Below are 20,035 nucleotides of genomic sequence, written 5' to 3'. Positions count from 1 at the left end.
ATTATAAATATCAAGTACAAATATACAAACCTGTTTTATATCAAATCAAAGTAAACATTTTTCAAATTAACATATTAATTAAGTCAATAATAACAAGAAACCTTTTGATATCAACTTTTTACAAATAAATTACATTCATAAAGAACTATTTGTATTAAAAGCCACATGAAAACAATAGTTTTGTGTCAATTGTAATTTGAAAATGTTATATATGTTAGGTTTCCATTGTCAAAAAAAGTGGCATAAATGACATTCCTTTTATTCTTTGAGAATACAAAGAAATAAAACGTTATTCATCTGTGGAATGATGGAAAAATAACTTATGGAATTCCATAAACTCCAAGTCACTTAATTCTGCAGTAATTTAAAAATGATTTCAAATAAACATTATTTGATTTAGTCATTTTTGTATTCACAATTGAGTTGGCACGTCGCGTAGTACAGTACTCTTGTTTCAGATGTGCCAACTCAAATGTCAAGTACTATAACTACCATTTTTAACATCTAATCGTGAAATGTGTCAAAAATTAACAATTTTTTGGTACTTTCAAGGGTACCTGCCCCCATTTGGGTTAAATTTGCATAATTGCCAAGTCAATAATCTCAAATTTACAATGTCATATATCAAAATCTTCATTTTTCTTTTTCTTAGCTGAGAATTGTTCACCTAATAACTTCATAACTTCTGCATGTGATTTTGTTCCATCTTTTAAAGTCCCATAATTTTCTTTAACATACAAAGCGAATCCATTAGGACCAGTTTTTCTTGCTGGAGTTGAAACGACTACGCCATCTTTGTTTTTTTTATTGACAATAATCTCAAAAGCGCCGTGACAATAACCGCAACATTTCTTTGTTATATCAATTGATTTCGAGTGACGTTTTATGCTGGAAGTTAGAAAATTATTTATCATCATCAACCTGCTCTTATCCCTATGTAGGGTCGGCACAGTATGTATTCCTCCATACATTTCTATCAGCCTTCATATCTGAATTTACCCCCTTCTTACGCATATCCTCTTTCACACAATCCATCCATACTTTCTTTGGTCTTCCTCTACCTTTATAGTCACCCGAAGTTACTTCTAAATAGTCTTAAAATAGTATAAAATCAAACAGCTCGTAAATAAACTAAATGTTAGACGTTCTGTGATGATGGATGGAAAGAGACTGCCTGAGCAGCAGCATATACCTTACAAAAACTTTTGTGAGACTACCCTCAACAGTACTTCCGTTCTTAATACGATTATTTCTTACCCAATCATTTGAAAAACTAAAACTGATTAGTGATAATAATTAATTTATATGAATTAAAATTTTGTAAATACTAAACCAGATGCGTACATCTTCTTAAAATTCACAAAAAAAAACCAATGTAAAACAAACCTGTATCCACATTTGGTACATTTATAACAATACTTGAAGTATATCTCCATGTCGTGACATCGCGAGATCTCACCCAGCTCCGGTAACAGCTTCAAAGCTCGCGTCGCCCTGAAAAAAAAAACGTTAATTTGAAATGAAATGAACGGCTTAAATTAACAGTAAAAGACAAAAAAAAAACAGTAACAAAGTAACTTAAATTTAAAAACCAAAACACCAGAATAACTGTTGCTTTAATGAATGCGCCATCTATCGGTTGAATTTTGAAACAAATAGTTTAAAAATGTTAATTTTTTATATGAGCCGCTTATTTTGAAAGTGGCCTAACTCCATTTAACTCCAAATCGAGATATTGAATGTTTTGCGTTTCAATGAATTTAAAAATATACGTATAAGATACTAAGGAGTCATACTGCTTAAGCGTATCTAAGGATGTTAAATTTAAAGTTCCTGTTAAAATAGTGGCAATTATTAAATAAATAACGTGCTTTTTCTTATCAAGAATGGAGTTGGGCCACTTTCAAAATTAACAGCCACATTCATTATAAAATTTGAAGGTGCCCAAGTCCATTCAACATAATTTAAGATGTGTCAAATTGAAAAAAAAAGAATACGGAATTTGTTTTGCATATGTTGAACACACTTCGGAAACATAATTTATGCGACTCAAAACATTTTTTAATAACAGAACATAGAAAATTACAAACATAAATTTATTACAAAACAATTTACTAGACTACCCCGACGTGGTAATAAATTCAGAACTTTAAAGTTTTCATTTTCATTCATGGATGTCTTTTAAAAATTTTTATATGGTTCATTTCTGACAAAACGCATTCAACATATTCTTAACCAGTTTACTGATTCTCCATCAGAATTTTTTACTCTTTTAAAAATTGCGTCTTCTAATAAATTTGTCGATACAAAATCTTCCTGTCTCATTTCATTTAGAATAAAATTATTACTCTTCCGACTTTTTCATAATCTTGTAATAATCTTGGGGAACGTACAGTAAATTATTTTTTTTAATGCCATTTCTACCACGGCAAAATCTCTAAAATTTGGTAAAAACGAATGTCCTGGTATTAAAAATTTATGATCTATAATTTCTACATTATTATCCAAAGCTTGGACAATTTTCAACCACATTAAAGCTACTTTAATGTTTCTATTTTGCCCGGTGCACATGTCACTGTAAGCTATGATGGGTTTTTCACTTCTTAATTTTTTAATATGTTTTAAGATGCATGAAACAATAAGTTGATGTAATGTATAAATGGAGTTGGGCCACTTTCAAACTACACGGCTCGGTTGTTCAATTTATTCGGAAAACTTATGTGTAAAAAATGTATCGTATTTTCTCAGAATTTAAGCAATCTGAAGTGCTTCACTGATAAATAACATGAAGTTGTACATGTAACAATGGTAACCGGCCAAAAATTGAAAAACGGAGTTAGGTCACTTTCAAAATAAACGGCTCATATATAAAAGAAAGTCGTGTTAGTTACACTATTTATAACTCAAGAACGGCTGAATCGATTTGACTGAAAATTGGTGGGCAGGTAGCTTAGAACCAGGAAACGGACATAGGATAATTTTTACACCGTTTTCTATTTTTTTATTCCGCGCGGACGGAGTCGCGGGTAAGAGCTAGTTTTAGTACTAAATAAAAATCTAATTAACATGATAGTAAACTTTTAATGGTATTTAACTGACCATTTCTTCCAGAGTGGTCCATGACCAGCTCTCAGTTCTCCATCAATGAGCCAGGTGGCTGCGTGGCACAGCTCATGTACCAATGTGTCTCGCAGCCGCTGAGGAGTGTCCACCACTTTGAGAGATAACTTGATGCAGGATGTGCGGATACGATCACCTCGCGCTGTCTTCAGTAGTCTGTTTGTTGTTGTACTGGAAATAACAAATTCAATGTATCAAGTCAACTGAAAACCTAATCTAAATAATATTATAAATACGAATGTTTAGATGGATGTTTGTTTGAAGGTATCTCCGGAACGCCTCAACAGATCTTTATGTAATTTAACATATATGTTAAAAGTAAAGTTCGTCCGCGCGGAATAAAAAAATGCACACAAGATAAAAAAGTTCCTATGTCCGTCTCCTAGTTCGAAGCTACCTCCCCGTCAATTTTCAGCTAAATCAGTTCGACCGATCTTGAGTTATAAATAGTGTAACTAACACAACTTTCTTTTATATATATACTAGCTGTCGGCCGCGACTCCGTCCGCGCGCAGTTAATAAGCTTCTATGACACATTCGTAGATTTACCATAGCAGCGCCATCTATTGATTACTTACTCAACCCAGTCGAAAGGTATCGACATCTGTTAGAATCATTTGGAGTTAACAGATAATTGTGACTGTCAAATAATAACAGACAAATAATTAGCAATAAATTAATATTGCGACTATAATTTGAGATTTAAACTATCCTATCTCTCAAGTTGGATCGAACTGCACATGGTGTGTGAATTTTATTATAATCGGTTAAGTGGTTTAGGAGTCCATTGAGGACAAACATTGTGACACGAGATTTATATATATTAAGATAAGATAAGATGATGTAGGTTCACGCTTTTTTTCTGAGACATTCCCAAAAAATTGTGTCCCAGATTCAGGTAGAACACCAGAATAGTACTCTTCTCGAAAAATCATTACAAAAACTGTTAAAACAACAATACAAACATAACACTTACCATTGGTTTCTGAGATCAAAATCTCTGTATAAAACATATCACCTTCTCTCTCATAATTTTTGACAAAACAGAGAGAACAATATTTTTAACAGTGGTAGATCCCGCAACAACAATATTTGTTGGGTGCACGAATTGCCCTCGCTCAGTGAAATACCACGACCACACAGAAGACAGGCGTGAAGTGGAAGCAATTCCGCGGACAGTCTGATGAGTGTGGTACCGGAGGCCTAATTTTTGTCGTCTTTCTCTTCCCATCCTTTTCTTTATAGGAAAGAATGGGAAAGGGAAGTGGATTTGGCGGAAGAGGGGACGCATAGGAAGGAGAAATATCCTCTTTCTGTGCGTCCCCTTCTCCGTTGATTAAAGGTAGGCAACGCATCTGCATTTGCGGATGTCTATGGGCAACGGTCGCCTCGCTATTGCGGCGAATCCAGGTGGTCGTTTGCTCGTTTGCCACCTTATGATATAAAAAAACGGAAATTTTGGTCTCAGAATCTCATGATTAATAATTTAATAAAAAAAAATATTCATTTTGTGAATATTGCAAACATAAGAAATGTTTCATCTCACCCCGCAGTACTCCTAAGCTTAGTATCCCATATGATTGGTAAATCTGCGTCCAACACATTGTCAAATATGACTTTATTGAAGTCAAGGAACAGTCTTCGGGTGAGTTGTTCACGTAATGACTTGTAACTGTCTTGATATTGTATAGCTTCCGGATGACATCTCCATGATGGCACATTGTCTGGAAAAATTAATCAACTTATACTAATTTCTTAATTATTAAATGATAGATAAAATAATAAATTTTAATTGTCCGGAATGGATTTATATTTAACTAACAGTTGCATCCGTCTTCGTCTGCGCGGAATTAAAAAAAATCTATCAATAGATCTAGCCTATGTCATTGGTTTAGTAGTTTTGGAGCCTTTTCAATGCTAGCGATGAAATCTCACTGCTTATGATAATATTTTAAGAAATTATTATACATAAAAAATTAAAAATATATTTGAAAAAATACTAAATTATATCAACTTTAGTAAATTTATAAGCAAACTGTTAAGGGTAAAAAAAAACAATTTAACAGCAGAACCTATTATGAGTTCACATTGCAATTCTACTTATTACAAATGAAAACGCTTAGATAAATTGATGGATGGATGGATGGATGTTTGTTAGAAGGTATCTCCAGAAAACCTCAACATATATTCCTTAACATACAGGTAGAGCATAGTCAGTAGGAATACATAGGCTACTAATTAAGTGTTTTTTAGACCGAGTTGCAGGAGACAGCAAGTTTTTGGATATATTCAAATACCAAAATAAACATGTGTTACAAATATAGCCAAAATAAAATAAGTCAAATCTCTTACCTGCTAACGATGCAAAAAAACTAAGTCTATTAATTAGTTCAACTGATGGTGTACTGGCATTTTCAACTTTCTTAGTTACACTTATATTTTCAACTTTCTTAGTTACACTTATATTTTCAACTTTCTTTGTCAAATTATCAACATCATTATTCATAACTTGCACTAATTCTGTCACAGATAAACTTTTTAATTTTTTCTGAGATGTATTAACATTTTTTTCTTTCTTCTTTGTTTTCGGTTCAGGTGTATTTGGTACAACTTCTGTGTACAATTTCTTTTTACCTTTCTTATCCGTATTATTCAATTCTTTGTTAACCTTTTTCTCAGACTCTGTTAAATATAGTAATTTGTTTTGTTTTATTTCCTTACGTGTACTTGCTTTTTCACTTATTATGTTGTCAGCATCGTCGTCAAAAAGTTTTTTAGGTATGAGATTGTGTTTTTCTTTTTTCAATGTTTTGAGAAGCGATGGAATACTTTTCCAGGCATCACCGTATAAGTCATCGAGTAATTTCTTTTGTGATTGGTGAATTTTTTTCATTGAACACTCTTCCAAAGACTCATTCGCAATATCTTTGGGTGTAGATGGTATTGTTTCTTGTTTCGGTGTAGCGCATACAATGTTCTGAGTTGGTGACCAACCGTCAAAGCTAGGTCTAGATTCTTTCAATGGTGTTGACATTTCTTCTTTTGTTGAATTTAAAATCTATGATAAAATACGTATTAGAAAATTACATAAGTTCTGAAGCTTAGCAATAAGGAAGAAATGAGAAGGAGACGTAGTTATGGCAAGAGGATGAGGGGAAAAGGGACATATCATATTCATTTGTAAGACTTTAGATTAGTGCCGATGTCTATGGGCATTTCTCATTATATTATTTTAGTAAATGCTACTGGCCAATTGCTGTTTAAAAAAAAATCAATTAAAGCCTCAGATAATACTTACATTTCCTGTCTTACTTGGTTCTGTCTTAAGGTCTATTTTAGGTAACTCTTCATCAAACAGTTCACATGAGTCGTTTATTATAATTGGAGAATATATCTTCTTTGGCGATATCTAGAGAAAAAATAAAAATATCAATTTCCTTTTGTAAAAGTTATAACAGAAGATGAAAATTTCTTTTATGTGAAGATTTTGTAGTATTGCTCTCAAGTTCTATTTAGGAGTGTTTAAACATGATAAAAAATACTTAATTTGATGCAGTAGTTTTACACGACATTTATATGCATCAATGTAATTTCTCAAGCTATTTAGGCTTCAGGCAATAAAACATTACCCTGTACAAAAAATTTGACAGCAGAGCAAAAGCTTAAATATTATGACTATTGCAGTTTACTTTATACGTTTCTAGTGTTCTGATTTTAAGACATAAAAATAATGGTACACTTACATTATTTTTGAATTCCATTTGTAATCTATCGAATGATTCGTCAAGAATGATAATATCTGTGCTTTGATTTAGATTCCTAGCAGCTTTCATACCGTTTACATGATTTTTCTTCAATGATAACTTTAGAAAACCTGGAAATTTGTTATTTAAATTATGAACATTATATGGGTAAGTTTGGATTATTAAATATGTTAAAAGTACTTACGATTTCTACTATTTTGCATTTTGGTGTCCATCATGAAATGTTTATGTTGTTGTTTGTTTCAGTTGCAAATTACTAAATATTTCGATTGAAATTTATATAAATAATTTTTAAACATATAAAAGCCGTTACCCGACTTTTATTTTTAAAAGTTTGACAACTGACATTTTAAATGACAACTGACAACTGTGATCGACCAATGAGCGATTTGATAACTTAAAATGTAGCCATATTAATAAAAATTAAGATTAAAAAATTGTAACGTGTCTATTTTTAGCAGGGTCTTTTATTTCTAATTCTCTGGATAAAAAAGGTATTTTAAAATCGAACTCTGTAGGAAGAATCATCAGATTTAAAGCACAATTGGAATTATCATTTTTAATTTAAACAATTTATCAACTTAAACTTGCTTGATCACTATTACTATTGTTTATTGATTAGCGTCAACAGATGGCAGATACCGTTTTCACATTATTTTTACTTTTGCAAAAAAATCTAGAATAATAAATTGTATGATTACTTTCCAGTTTTCTTGTTTATAGGGTTAGTTATATTTAGATATAATCGTTAAAATTCTGAGATATATAATGAAAGAAGGAAACTTAGAAGCTGAAGAAAAAAGTAGCGCGTTCGACATATTTTAATCGAATCTAAGACACATCTGGGTAAAGATCTAGATTGTAGATTGCTTTTGGATAACAAGGGACCATTTGTAAGTAATTCATATTCAGTCACATTATAAACGTAAACAAATCGTAAATAAAATAAATAAAAAGTGACCATTCATGTAAATTATGATTAGTTAAAACTGTTAAATAAAAATAATTATTTGATTGTTTAATTTACGTCAAACGATCATATGACAGAAATAAAGTAAAAGATTTAATTCTTTTCGTACGAGACAGTTTCTATAGAACTCCAGCAATTTATAAGTAGTCGTAAATAAATTAGGCTATTTATGAACCTTACCGGTTAATAAAAATCTATCTTACCAATGTTACTAATATTATAAAAACGAATGTTTAGATGGATGGATGGATTTAGGGACAGATGAATGTAGAAGATATCTCCAGAACGGCTCAAAGGAACTTCATGAAATTTGGCACAGATGTTGAACATAGTCTGGAAGAACACATAGACTATTTATTAAGTTTTATTTTTTATTCCGCGCGGACGGAGTCGTTAGAGACAGCTAGTTTTTTATATAATTTGCTTGTTTCTTAAAAGAAAAACAAAGAAACTTTTTCACATTAATAAACCTAAAAGGAACAGTTAAATAATCCTCGGTGAAAATTCATGCACGTATAAGTTTTCTATTACGTGTACTAAAAGCCTGTATTATACAAAACCCTTTATGTCAATGTGGGTTAAGAATAAAAGCATCTTACAAGACTATTGTTTGCCAACACTAGAGATGAAAGTATCTTTATAAATAACAGAAATATAATAGTTTTCTGTTTCGGCGATTGCGCTTGTTTTTTAAGTATTTTAAAGTGTCAACTCATGACAAAGCAAGACCTATGTAGGTCAGTGAACGTTTTGTTTTTATTTAAGCTTTGTACACAATATAATTTTTGAAATATTACATTAGAAATGCGGTGAAGTATTGATGAGCTTAACTCTAAAAGAGTTCTCTTACAGCTAACCATACCATAGAGAGATGGTATTTAGTGGGTAATAAATATATGTGTGTACAAGTCATTCTGTTAGACAAGACAAAGTTCCTTTAATTATCCTAATACTCGCGTAGACACTTCGTATTTTTCTGTGAGTGAGACTTCGACCACTTGAAGTCCTAAGCTGTCTATGAAAACATAAAGATTTTTCATTGAGAATGTCATAATTTTTTTCAATTAAAGATCTAAAATATTAATGAAAAAGCGTTCAGCTATTTAATGATTTATAGAAAATTGACAAATAAAACGTTGGAAAAATATCGTTGTGATAACGCGACTACTATATATTTGAGAATAATAAATGGTACTCAATGCAATTTAAATATAACTAGGGATCGACAGACAATCAAAATGTTTACGTATCTAAAAATAGATTTACGTTTGTGCGGACTCGTTTATTTATGTCCGATTTCACTATTCACCCTTGCCCTTAAAAAGTTAATGTCGCGCATGCGCGGGAAAACCTAGAAAATGGCGTCCATTTTACAAAAATAAATCACAATATACGCGATTGCGGCACTCGTTTTCAATGATATTGTGAAATTATACATTAAAATATTTCACTTTAATTTCGTTTTTAATAAGGTTTTTTAAGAATTTTAAATTTAATTACGGTAAGCTTCGAAAGTTAATTGGCCAGTTATAAAAGACCTATTGTTCTACAGCGGTGTCCTCTATTCGTCTGTTTGTCAGTGCATTGCGAAGGGCGACGGAGGCCTTTTAGTATTGGTCTCAGCTGTTTTTCAAAAATCGAATGTCCGTGTCTTCCAAATTTGAAAGACTTTAGGCAGTCTGACGTCAGTGTTTGTGGTGTGTGGACGGGAATTTAGTGAATTCAGCCATGTAATGGTGAGTGAGTTGCGTAAAAAAAAGTGTATTAGACGTTTAGTAAAGCCTTTTTAGTGTTATGAATTTATTTTCGACGTGGAATGCATAAATTGTGCTTTGTATAGAAGCGATTAGTGGATGTTGTGTGTAGACTAAATTGATTTTTGTTTTTCGTTCCTTGCACATTTTTTTTTTTTATCTATAATCTAAATTTTTTTCTAAATTATTCCTCTCTGTAGTGTGAAAATCAATATCTGGACTGAGTGTCTTATGACCTTTGATAAACACGTGGTACCTATATTAAATCTGGTGGAGAACTCAAATGTTATGAAATGTTACACATTTGTCTTTAATGTTTTGCATGTGTTACATAAATCGATATAGTATTTGATTTATCTGTATGTTTTTAACATTTAATACAATTTTGAACCCACAGAAACCAATACAATATTAACTAAGCTAAGGTAAGCTAAGCGTTAATTTCTTTACCGTAGAAGTGCAGAAGTGCATGAGGCATAAAATATGAAAAAATTTAACGAAACACAATCTGATTAATAAAAAATCATACGAAATATTCTGAAAATAAGTACTGTAATTTAATTATCATAACTACGAGATTTTTTCTCTTTCACAAAAAATGCACAAGTATTACGATTTTGTGCTAAAGAACAGACAAATTTTCAAATTTCAATCATATTTTATGTAGAATAAAAAATAATTTCGAAATAATTTAATCCGATCTTAAATGATGGTGATAATAATTACAACATATGTGACATGCGATTTTTATGTTCAATTATTGATATAACTGTTTTACGTGATTAAAATCTTGTTAATACATAAATTAAGTGGTTAAACGTTATGTCAATTTTACTTTTAACTTGCTCAAAACCCTTGAGGATGGATCTATTAAAAAAAAAAAAAAAAAAAATCTTTGTTTATTATCAAGAAATACGCACGCACAAAGTTTTGATACGTACATCCTTTTTGGCATATTATAATACTAGCTGGCGCCCGCAACTCCGTCCGCGTGGAATTTAAAAAAAATGCCTATATATTCTTCCAGACTGTGTTCTACATCTATAGCAAATTTCATTGAGATCCATCCAGCTGAAAGATTTATGGCAAATGTACAAAATTAGAATTTTCATGAAAAAATAAACAGTTACAATACGCGTAAAATCACGGACAAAAGCTAGTATGTAATACCTACTTTCATCTTCAATTACTAAATGAGGTGAAGTCCCTAGTCCTTGTGTTAACCTTGACGGTATCGACATTATCTTAATAGATCTTTCTTATAAACATTTTTAATCATAAACGCAACACTTAAAGCAATTTAAGATGATTACAAACCGATTTATTAACAATTAAAATGTTAATTATACTATTTGACCTAGGTGTAATAATTTATTGTTTTTTTTTTTCTAAATTAAATAGGTAAAAGCAGTATTATAAATAGTCCAAGAGTTTTATCGTAATTTTTATAAATACTTATAAGTGGAGGTCGATAAAAATGCATACGTTTTCTGCTGAAGACGCACCTGTAGAAAAACACATTTATCAGATTGTTGACAGTGAACAACCACGTTTATGTTATCGTCATTTGTCATAAGAAATTTACGATTATTCTTTTCAAAGTGCTCGAATTACCATTGGTTTCTGAGACCAAAATCTCGACAGTTTCGTCTCAGAAACCCAGTTAATTTTTTTATATTATAAGGTGGCAAACAAGCAAACGGTCACCTGGATTCGCCACAGTAGCGAGGCGACCGTTGCCCATAGACATCCGCAAATGCAGATGCGTTGCCTACCTTTAATCAACGGAGAAGGGGACACACAGAAAGAGGATATTTCTCCTTCCTATGCGACCCCTCTTCCGCCAAATCCACTTCCCCTTCTCATCCTTTCCTAATAAGAAAATAAATAGTTAAAACATTGTTTACTTTTCTAATAGAAACCACTAGCTTTTACCCGCGACTCCGTCCGCGCGAAATAAAAAATACAAAATGGGGTAAAAATTATCCTATGTCCGTTTCCTGGTTCTAAGCTATCTGCCCACCAATTTTCAGTCAAATCGATTCAGCCGTTCTTGAGTTATAAATAGTGTAACTAACACGACTTTCTTTTATATATATAGACTAGCTGTCGCCCGCGACTCCGTCCGCGCGCAGTTAAAAAAAATAAAAAATGAAAAATAGATGTTGGTCGATTCTCAGACCTACTGAATATGCTCACAAAATTTCATGAGAATCGGTCAAGCCGTTTCGGAGGAGTACGGGAACGAAAACTGTGACACGAGAATTTTATATATTAGATAAGAAGGTGTACATTATTATATATTATGATTATTTTATTGAAACATATATCCGCTATATATGTAACATTTTTTTTAAACATTGAAGTCATCGGTTTTCCAATAGTGCCTTTATCTGCATAGTTTTGTAACAAATCATTATAATTGTTAGAAATTCACTGACGAATTACAAAAGTATTCAATATATATTTAACTTATAAATCTTGTTATAATATAATATGAAATCGTAATGTCTCAAGTCTTAAAGAATTCATAGTTTAAGCCAGCTTTGTTAATACTATGCGAGTGAAATACAATTTAAAATCATTTTTATTTTCATTTATCGGTTGCCTGCGATTTCGTTTGCGAGGAATTAAAAAATCTAGTAATAAATAGCCTATGTGACAGAATTTTTCAAATTAATGCAAACAAACAAACATCCTCTTTGTAATATTAATTAGTATAGACTATATATCATATTCGTAAAACTTAAAATTTTTTAAATTTCTCATCATGCCAAATCCTTTTTACGCAAGAAATGATAAAAGTGAACATAACTCAAAAACTACGTCAAACATTAACAAACGATATCTTTATCGATAGAATCTTTAAGTATTTTATCAGAAGCATAATCTTCAATTAAGTGTAATAAAATGTGTGAAGTTAGTGTGAAACTAATTGAATGTTTGGAAGATGAGAAAAAAGAGTTTGGCAGCGGTGGGATTCGAACCCACGCCTCCGAAGAGACTGGTGCCTTAAACCAGCGCCTTAGACCGCTCGGCCACGCTACCACATGACCTTCTATTGAAAATTAGTTAGAAACTAAAATGCACTGAAGCTTTTAACCTAGCAATATAAAACTTGGAAATTAAAACATGGACCAAGTTTTGTTTTCTTAATTCGTAATTAACTAAACATATTCAAAAAAAAAAAAATTAAAAGCAAACTGTACTATCAAAATTATTTAAAAGGAAAATTTAATGCCTTTAAATAACAATTTGACTTGACAAAAAAGAAATAAAAACAGGTAAAAAAAATAAATTTAATTTCTCATAGCGTTACAGCGCCATCTATCGTTAGAAATAGAGAATATATATATAATTGTTTTTCGATGAAACTAAAAACCAACAAATTAAGTTATTTGTTTCTATCGAACGGAAAATTATTTTTGTTTTCGTCACAAAATCGTATCATTGCAAATAATTAATTCGTCATATTAATCACAGTTTGAATCATTTAATGATTAATAATAGCAATGACTATTGGTTCATTTACTGATATTATTGTTGCTTAATCATTTATTGCCAGTATTGTTATGCAAATTCAATATCTTTTTTATTTTTAAGTGTCATTATTATATATGAGCGTCTGTAGCTCAGGGGTTAAGCACTTGACCTGTAATCTGCAGGTCCTAGGTTCGAATCTCGCCATATATCATTTCGATTTTACATATTTACATTTATCCGTCATTCTTACGGTGAAGAAAAACATCGTGAAGCAACCTGCACATATCTGAGAAGAAATTCAAAGATATGTAAGAAGTCAACCAACATGTACCGGGCCAGCGTGGATGACTATGGCCTAGTCACTCCTTACTTAGGGTAGGCTCCGAGCCCCTCGGTGGAGACGTGTTGTGAGCTGATGATGATGATTATTAAGTATATAGTTTTATGAACCAAAAACACATAACTTCTATTTTTCTACGCCATCCTCACATATAGTGGAATTACAGGGAGATGATGAAAGCTTGCTTCACAACTTTGGACCCATTTAACTTCTAAAGCAACTGTTACCTAAATTTAATTCTTGGTCATCGTTCCTAACTCTAGCAGGTATTTCTGCTAAGTCCCAGCTTTACTGAAATGATATATCAGTCTACCGTTCACGGAATCCTGACTTATTACACATTGTACAGTTTACTTGATGACATTGGTATATGGGTGTGTATTTGAAAATATTGTACACCAAATTATTTTTATTTCTCATTATATTCTCACTAAGTGTAACAGAATAAAATAGTTTAACTATTTTTATCAATCAAGATTCAATTGTATGATATTAAAATAAATCAGCAAATACCTGATATATATAATCTATTTTTCATAGCCCTTTTACGTTTTTTTTAACTGCTAACGGACGGAGTCGCGGGCGACAGCTAGTATAGCAATATAATACAGTACGAACTTCGGTCAAACCTTAGAATAAACAACTATATATGGTAAAACTGCAAATAATCAACCTGTACTAAAAACAACTGGGCCAGCGTGGTTGACTATGGCCTAGTCACCCTAACTGTAGGTAGGCTCCGAGCCCCTCAGCGTCATACAGTTAGTTGACGAGGATGTTACAATAATAATAATAATAAACGTTTATTTCAGCATGCACAAGTAGTCCTTAAAAAACAAAGTACAATTAACATCGCCACACATACAGCGTGTCCATATTCAAGAATGTTTTTTTCGAGTTTGTCATCAGCCTACTATACGTCCCCATAGAGGGATCTACCCAAGTACCAATCGAATTGTTATTGAAAAAAAACCAAGTTGTTTTGTATAAGTTCGGCAGTGGAAACTCTCGGCAATTCAACAAACAGAAGGCAACTATTTTATATCAAAATGATATCGTTTCGATTCAAAAGATTAAAAGCTATAGATTCCTCTATTTGCGTCACATCATTATTTATTTAGTAATCATTAATAACGATTGTAAAGTGTGTTTGTTCTAAACCGTGACATATTTCTTGATACTTGCAATTGTTTAATAATACTTGAAGACAATTTCTAACTAAAGATTATTTATATATCTACATTTTTGAAATGGCAAACAATTGACTATCTTACAATCAGCAATGTTACAGATAAAGACTTAAATGTAATTCCCAGTTTTGTTCTAATATCTTGGAGGAAACTGGCACCATAAGATCTATAATATAGCATCTATGTTTGCTGCTTTGAACTTTTGTAAAACATTCACTCTCAGTCTGTTTATTGGTTGGTTTGGTTTAAACACTAGAGAAATGGATTACAATTAGTTGCCTTTCTGTAGGAAAGACAAAAGATAGGGTTGAGAGAGGATTGAGATTGAAGTTAATCCCAATTTTTGTATTTCGATAATTCTTTTCTGATAATTTTTTTTATTAAACAATAGCTGTATCTTTTTCATACCAAAAATAACTTCCTAAGACATGCTAAGTACTTCATACTTCTACTTATATATTTTTCTTTTAACTTAAAGGCATTGGTTTACATGGCATTGCTGCCTGCCATTAAGGTAATTACTTTTTAGGTCCGTATAAATAGGTAAAGAGGAAAATGCGGAACTTTGCTCGTGGTATCGCATAAAGTGGATTGTGTATGAAACTTCAATGCGTGGAGTTTTCCTTAATGTTTTCACCGTTTATTTTAAGACTAGTGGACTTTGACATAGATTTTCTTGGAAAATATTATTCTTTTTTTCAAGGTATGACAAGATAGCGACGACAGAGAAACGCTCGAGGTAGAGAAACGTAGTCTTACTAATATTATAAATGCGAATGTTTGTATCGATGTATGGATGGATGATGTTTGTTTGTTTGAAGGCATCTTCAGAACGGTTCAACAGATCTCGATGTAATTTACCATAGATGTAGATCAAAGTCTAGAAGAACACATAGGCTACTTATTATATATTTTTAATTCCGCGCTAACGGAGTCGCGGGCGACAGCTAGTAGTAAATAAATTCTGCCACTTTTAATTGTGGTGACAATCACAATTGTGAAATATCATGCTTATACTTACCTACGTAAAATGAAACATCTTTGTGACTAACACTACTTACATAAAACGAGCACACAAACAAGCAAATCTAGTACTTATTGTTCGTTCTTATAAGGAGAGGATGGGAAAGGAAAGTGGATTTTACGGAGGAGGGAATGCATAGGAAGGGGAAATATTCTCTTTGTGTGGGTCCCCTTCTCCGTCGATTAGAGGTAGCTAACGCATCTGAAATTGCATTTGTCTATGCGCAACGATTCCTTCGCTATTTCGGAGAATTAAGGTGGCCGCTCGCTCGTTTGCCGCCTTATGATATAAAAAAATGATTTATCGTAGTGAAACTGGCCAGGGAAAATCCCTAATCGTCAAATAGAGTGGTGATCTAAGTTATTCTAACGTTTTACACCTGACATGAATAAATAAGTAAAGGAAACTTCTAACTTTAGTATCTAGAATATATTCGATAATGTTCCCTGTTAATAGGTAATTTACCTAGGCAAACAAGATCTTACAACGAATAAAAATGCTGGGTTTAATTTTTGTTTTTTAAACTTGTATCTTTCTTTGATCACGATTTAGCAAAATTTACAAGTTCAAAAAACTATTCCTTACTTCGTTTTTTTAGATCGGAGAGTTTTATACAACGATGATATATTAATACAATTAAATATATGTATGTCAATATAATATACATAAGTATGCGTCGTAAATATTTAAAAATCCTAAGTTAAAAGTCCATCGTTTTTTTATATAATTTTTTTATTGAAAATCTTGCGCTTGACCACTACACTAAAGGACGTTACTGGATGATTTAATGCGATAGCCTAATGATTAAGAATTTCCGATCACGTGGCCTAGGGTTCGAATCTCGACATTCGACTATGGTCGTAAAAGATATCCTAGTACAAGCCTAGAGCTTAGTTTGGAATGGTACAAGAAATTTTAGAAAAATTGCGAAGCCTTACCATAGTAATTGTCTATTAAATTTACTCTTGAAGGCACTGAAATCATATTTTAACGGTAAAAATGACGCGTGCAACTAGTTGCAATATCTTACTGTAAAGTTATTTTTAAAAGCTAATACTATAATATTTCAATCTAAACGTTTTCCTTAAAGTATTGAAGATCTGTGATACCCTTGGAACTTCCTAGGTCGGTATATTTATAACCTCAGTAATAGATTTTTATTAAAGAAGTGTACTTTATATTCATAAGACGTTAGATGCGTTCAAATCGGTGAACAAATTGCCACTATTTTCAATCACTCTCACGCTACTTAAGTCGTCATTTAGGGAGACTCTTAGCATAGATTTAAAATTAGAAAACTGCACTAATGGGCACTGAGGGGGCAACCATCTTTAACCATCTTTGAGTGTGGCAGTAAGATACAAATAAAATAATTAAGGTGACTAAACTTGTTGTTTTTTTTTTAATCCTTCATACGATAATTTTTTAATGAATAACAGTTTCTGTTTATTAATATAAAATTATAAATCTAATATTAAAATTACCGAATATGTGATCATTAAGTTAGCTCTAATATCGTATACTGTCGGGTGAAGTCCCTACACCGATAAGGAAAAGGTGGTCATCTTAACTGTTTTGTAATTGTGTAAAATATTATGAGTCATTGGGCTCATATTACTAGGAAGATTCAGATCCAGGTGTACAACAAATCTTGCTTAAATGTAACGTTAAACTTAGAACGAATATTTGTGACAGTTGCCTTCGTAACGTCATTGAGTCACGTCAATAGTACTCTACGCCTAATAGGGGCGCTTACTTGACACTTGACACACTATATATTCTTATCCTTAACATTCTCTTTGTAAAAACAGAGACAAAATGTATTCTTATTTTACAATTGAAGTATACAGACTAATATATTATATAGGTACTTGTAATAACAACGAGCTTTGTTAAAATTAAGGAAAACCGAGAGGTCTTTTATCTACTTCAAGATCGGCAGTTTTTATGCAAATCACATTATTAAGGAAAACAAATTTTATATCCGTAAATAGGAAATATAATAATTGTAATCATTATTTAATGATGTGATAATTAAAGGAATAATTTATAGGCAAAAGGTTTTTATTTTAATGGCACAAACCTCAAACAATCTCTACTCAGAAAATCCTACGAAAGTTTCTTTGTAATCTGTCAAATAACTTATATGAGTGATTCAACGGAACAATTATCAAAGTTATTTGAATTTATCGTTCAATAAATCAAAATCTTATTACTATTTGATGTGAAGTTTTTTCGTTTAAGTTTGCGATTAGGGAAAACCAGAATGCAGAAAGATCGTAATGGTGAAGAGGCTTAAGAATCTTGATTTTATTTTTTAGATTAGGTAAGCAGGAAAAGTACAGTTTGACAGATTTGCCGTTCGATTCTAGCGACTGATTTTGTATACGAGTAGCGTTTGCCCCAGTGGCAATAGAAAAATGATCCACTAAAAGCCCTCATTATAAATTGAAAAGGCGCGTGCGACTGCTAATACATATGTACATATGTTACTCATTGTTCATAGATATAAATAGTCATGCGACTAGTAGCTTTAATGAAAAAAGGGTCTAACAAATCTAGGTATTTCCCCGTGGACATCGCATAAGACATTTTAGAGGACCTTTTCAAATGTCCGTGAAGTTTTTTTTATTTTCCTTATGAAGACAAACGTTGACCTACAAAGATTTTTGAAAGTGGTTACTCATCTTTCAGTGTCCTTACACGATGTATTATTGATTATTTAATACGAAATAAGCCTAAAGCCATTTTTTAGTTTTATCCGTCTGAAAAGAGTGTTTTTGTCGCATATATAAGTACATATTACCTTTTAACTAGCCCGCGACTTCGTTAATGCGGAATAAAAAAACTTAGTAAAGTTTCCAGACTTTGAAATTTGGCATAGATATAAATCTATGCCAAATTTCAGCATTATTTTAAGCTATTTTAGAGATAAATAGTAACAAACATCCATCCAAACTTTCGCACTTATAATATTAGTGTGGTATTTTTATGTCTGCGAGTTTGTATGTATGTTAATTCTATTATAATCTACTGCAGGTTAAACGACTGAAAGGATTTTAACAACTGAGGTGCCATAAGATTCGTATTCTTCATAATTATTAGTGTCAATGGATTCCAGCCAGTCCGATTGTTTTTTTTTTAACCACTATTTTGAACCTTACCATGGACATAAACGTAACGGCAACAGCTCTAACTTAAACCAATTAAAGATGGAGAGGAAATGAAATCCTTTCATAACATAAAAAAATTTTGATTAAGATTATACTCGTATGTCTACTGTGATAGACGCCATTTTTATTGCCTTTGCTTTTAGCGAACTCAGGTGGCCGCTCGCTTTTGCTACCTTATTATATAAATAATGAATCTGTAACAAGATTACAGTCAGAACATATTTCATTGTTTGATAAACACCTAATATTTTTTCACTTAAAGTCGATTTTTTGTAGGACAGTAAAAAATTTATTTCATTAAATCTTCCACATTCCAGTTTTATACCCAAGATTTCGTCCGCGCGGAAGTAAAAAAAAAACTGAATTACTAGTTTATGTTCTATTCCAAGATGTATAGGTAATCTACCTTTATTTCAAATTTCATCCAGATTCGTTCAGTCGTTCTGAAGTAACGTGATTACAAACATCTATCAATTCAAATATAAAAAAATATGTATCGCAACGTTATGTAAAAAAATAACTATATATATAAAAGAAAGTCGTGTTAGTTACACTATTTATAACTCAACATCGTCGGTCGAACTGATTTAGCTGAAAATTGATGGGGAGGTAGCTTAGATCTAGGAGACGTACATACCTAGGAACTTTTTTAATCTTGTGTGTATTTTCCGCGCGGACGGAGTCGCGGGTAAAAGCTAGTATCTAATAAAATTCAAACTTCAAATATCGAACTTTAATCGACCACTCGTATTTACTATACGTTTAGGACGAGTACGTTTGTAACAAACCATCTTTCAGTGATCAAAATATTTTTCATTTCCCCGTTTGCATTTTGTTTAGCATAATAAATATTTATGCTAACCGGCAAACAATTAGTAACAATTATAACAACGATCTATAATAATTAATCGAGACATTAAGACTCAAGGCATGCAATCGGGCTATTTTTATATAATCTGGTGAAACAGTTTCAGACAACTTGTAACAATGACTTATTTATCGTTACCTATCATATCGGTTAATTCATTTTTTTTATATTACAAGGTGACAAACGAGCAAGCGGCCACATGAATTCGCCGAAATGGCGAAGCGACCGCTGCTCATAGACATTCGCAATTGCAGATGCGTTGCCTACCCTCAAAGGACGAAGGAGGAAACGCACAAAAAGACAATATTTAACCTTCCTACGCATCTTCTCCTCCATCAATCCACCTCCC

The 20,035-nt window shown here is 31.9% G+C and overlaps 2 protein-coding genes and 1 non-coding gene across 3 annotated transcripts in view; 1 reads left to right on the top strand and 2 right to left on the bottom strand.

The window, feature by feature from the left end:
* Nucleotides 1-476: 476 nt before the first annotated feature.
* Nucleotides 477-7,188, bottom strand: LOC106716637. Its single transcript, XM_045683716.1, has 8 exons — nt 7,069-7,188; nt 6,864-6,994; nt 6,419-6,529; nt 5,473-6,178; nt 4,667-4,844; nt 3,100-3,291; nt 1,387-1,494; nt 477-888 (listed from the first exon to the last, which is right to left on the bottom strand). The coding sequence occupies exons 1-8, from the start codon at nt 7,100-7,102 to the stop codon at nt 618-620; spliced, it is 1,731 nt and encodes a 576-aa protein (XP_045539672.1). The 5' UTR covers nt 7,103-7,188; the 3' UTR covers nt 477-617.
* Nucleotides 7,189-9,395: 2,207 nt separating this feature from the next.
* Nucleotides 9,396-20,035, top strand: part of LOC106716930 (solute carrier family 41 member 1) — a 51,081-nt gene continuing 40,441 nt past the window's right edge. The window contains exon 1 of the mRNA XM_014510612.2: nt 9,396-9,590. The gene's annotated coding sequence lies outside the window, so the exon portion shown is untranslated. The remainder of the gene's footprint in view (nt 9,591-20,035) is intronic.
* Nucleotides 12,575-12,656, bottom strand: Trnal-aag. Its single transcript has one exon. It is a non-coding gene; the product is annotated as a tRNA-Leu (tRNA).

This window comes from Papilio machaon, chromosome 23 (assembly GCF_912999745.1).
Source record: "Papilio machaon chromosome 23, ilPapMach1.1, whole genome shotgun sequence".
NCBI classification, from domain to species: Eukaryota; Metazoa; Arthropoda; class Insecta; order Lepidoptera; family Papilionidae; genus Papilio; species Papilio machaon.
This window is presented reverse-complemented; position numbering and strand designations above follow the sequence as displayed.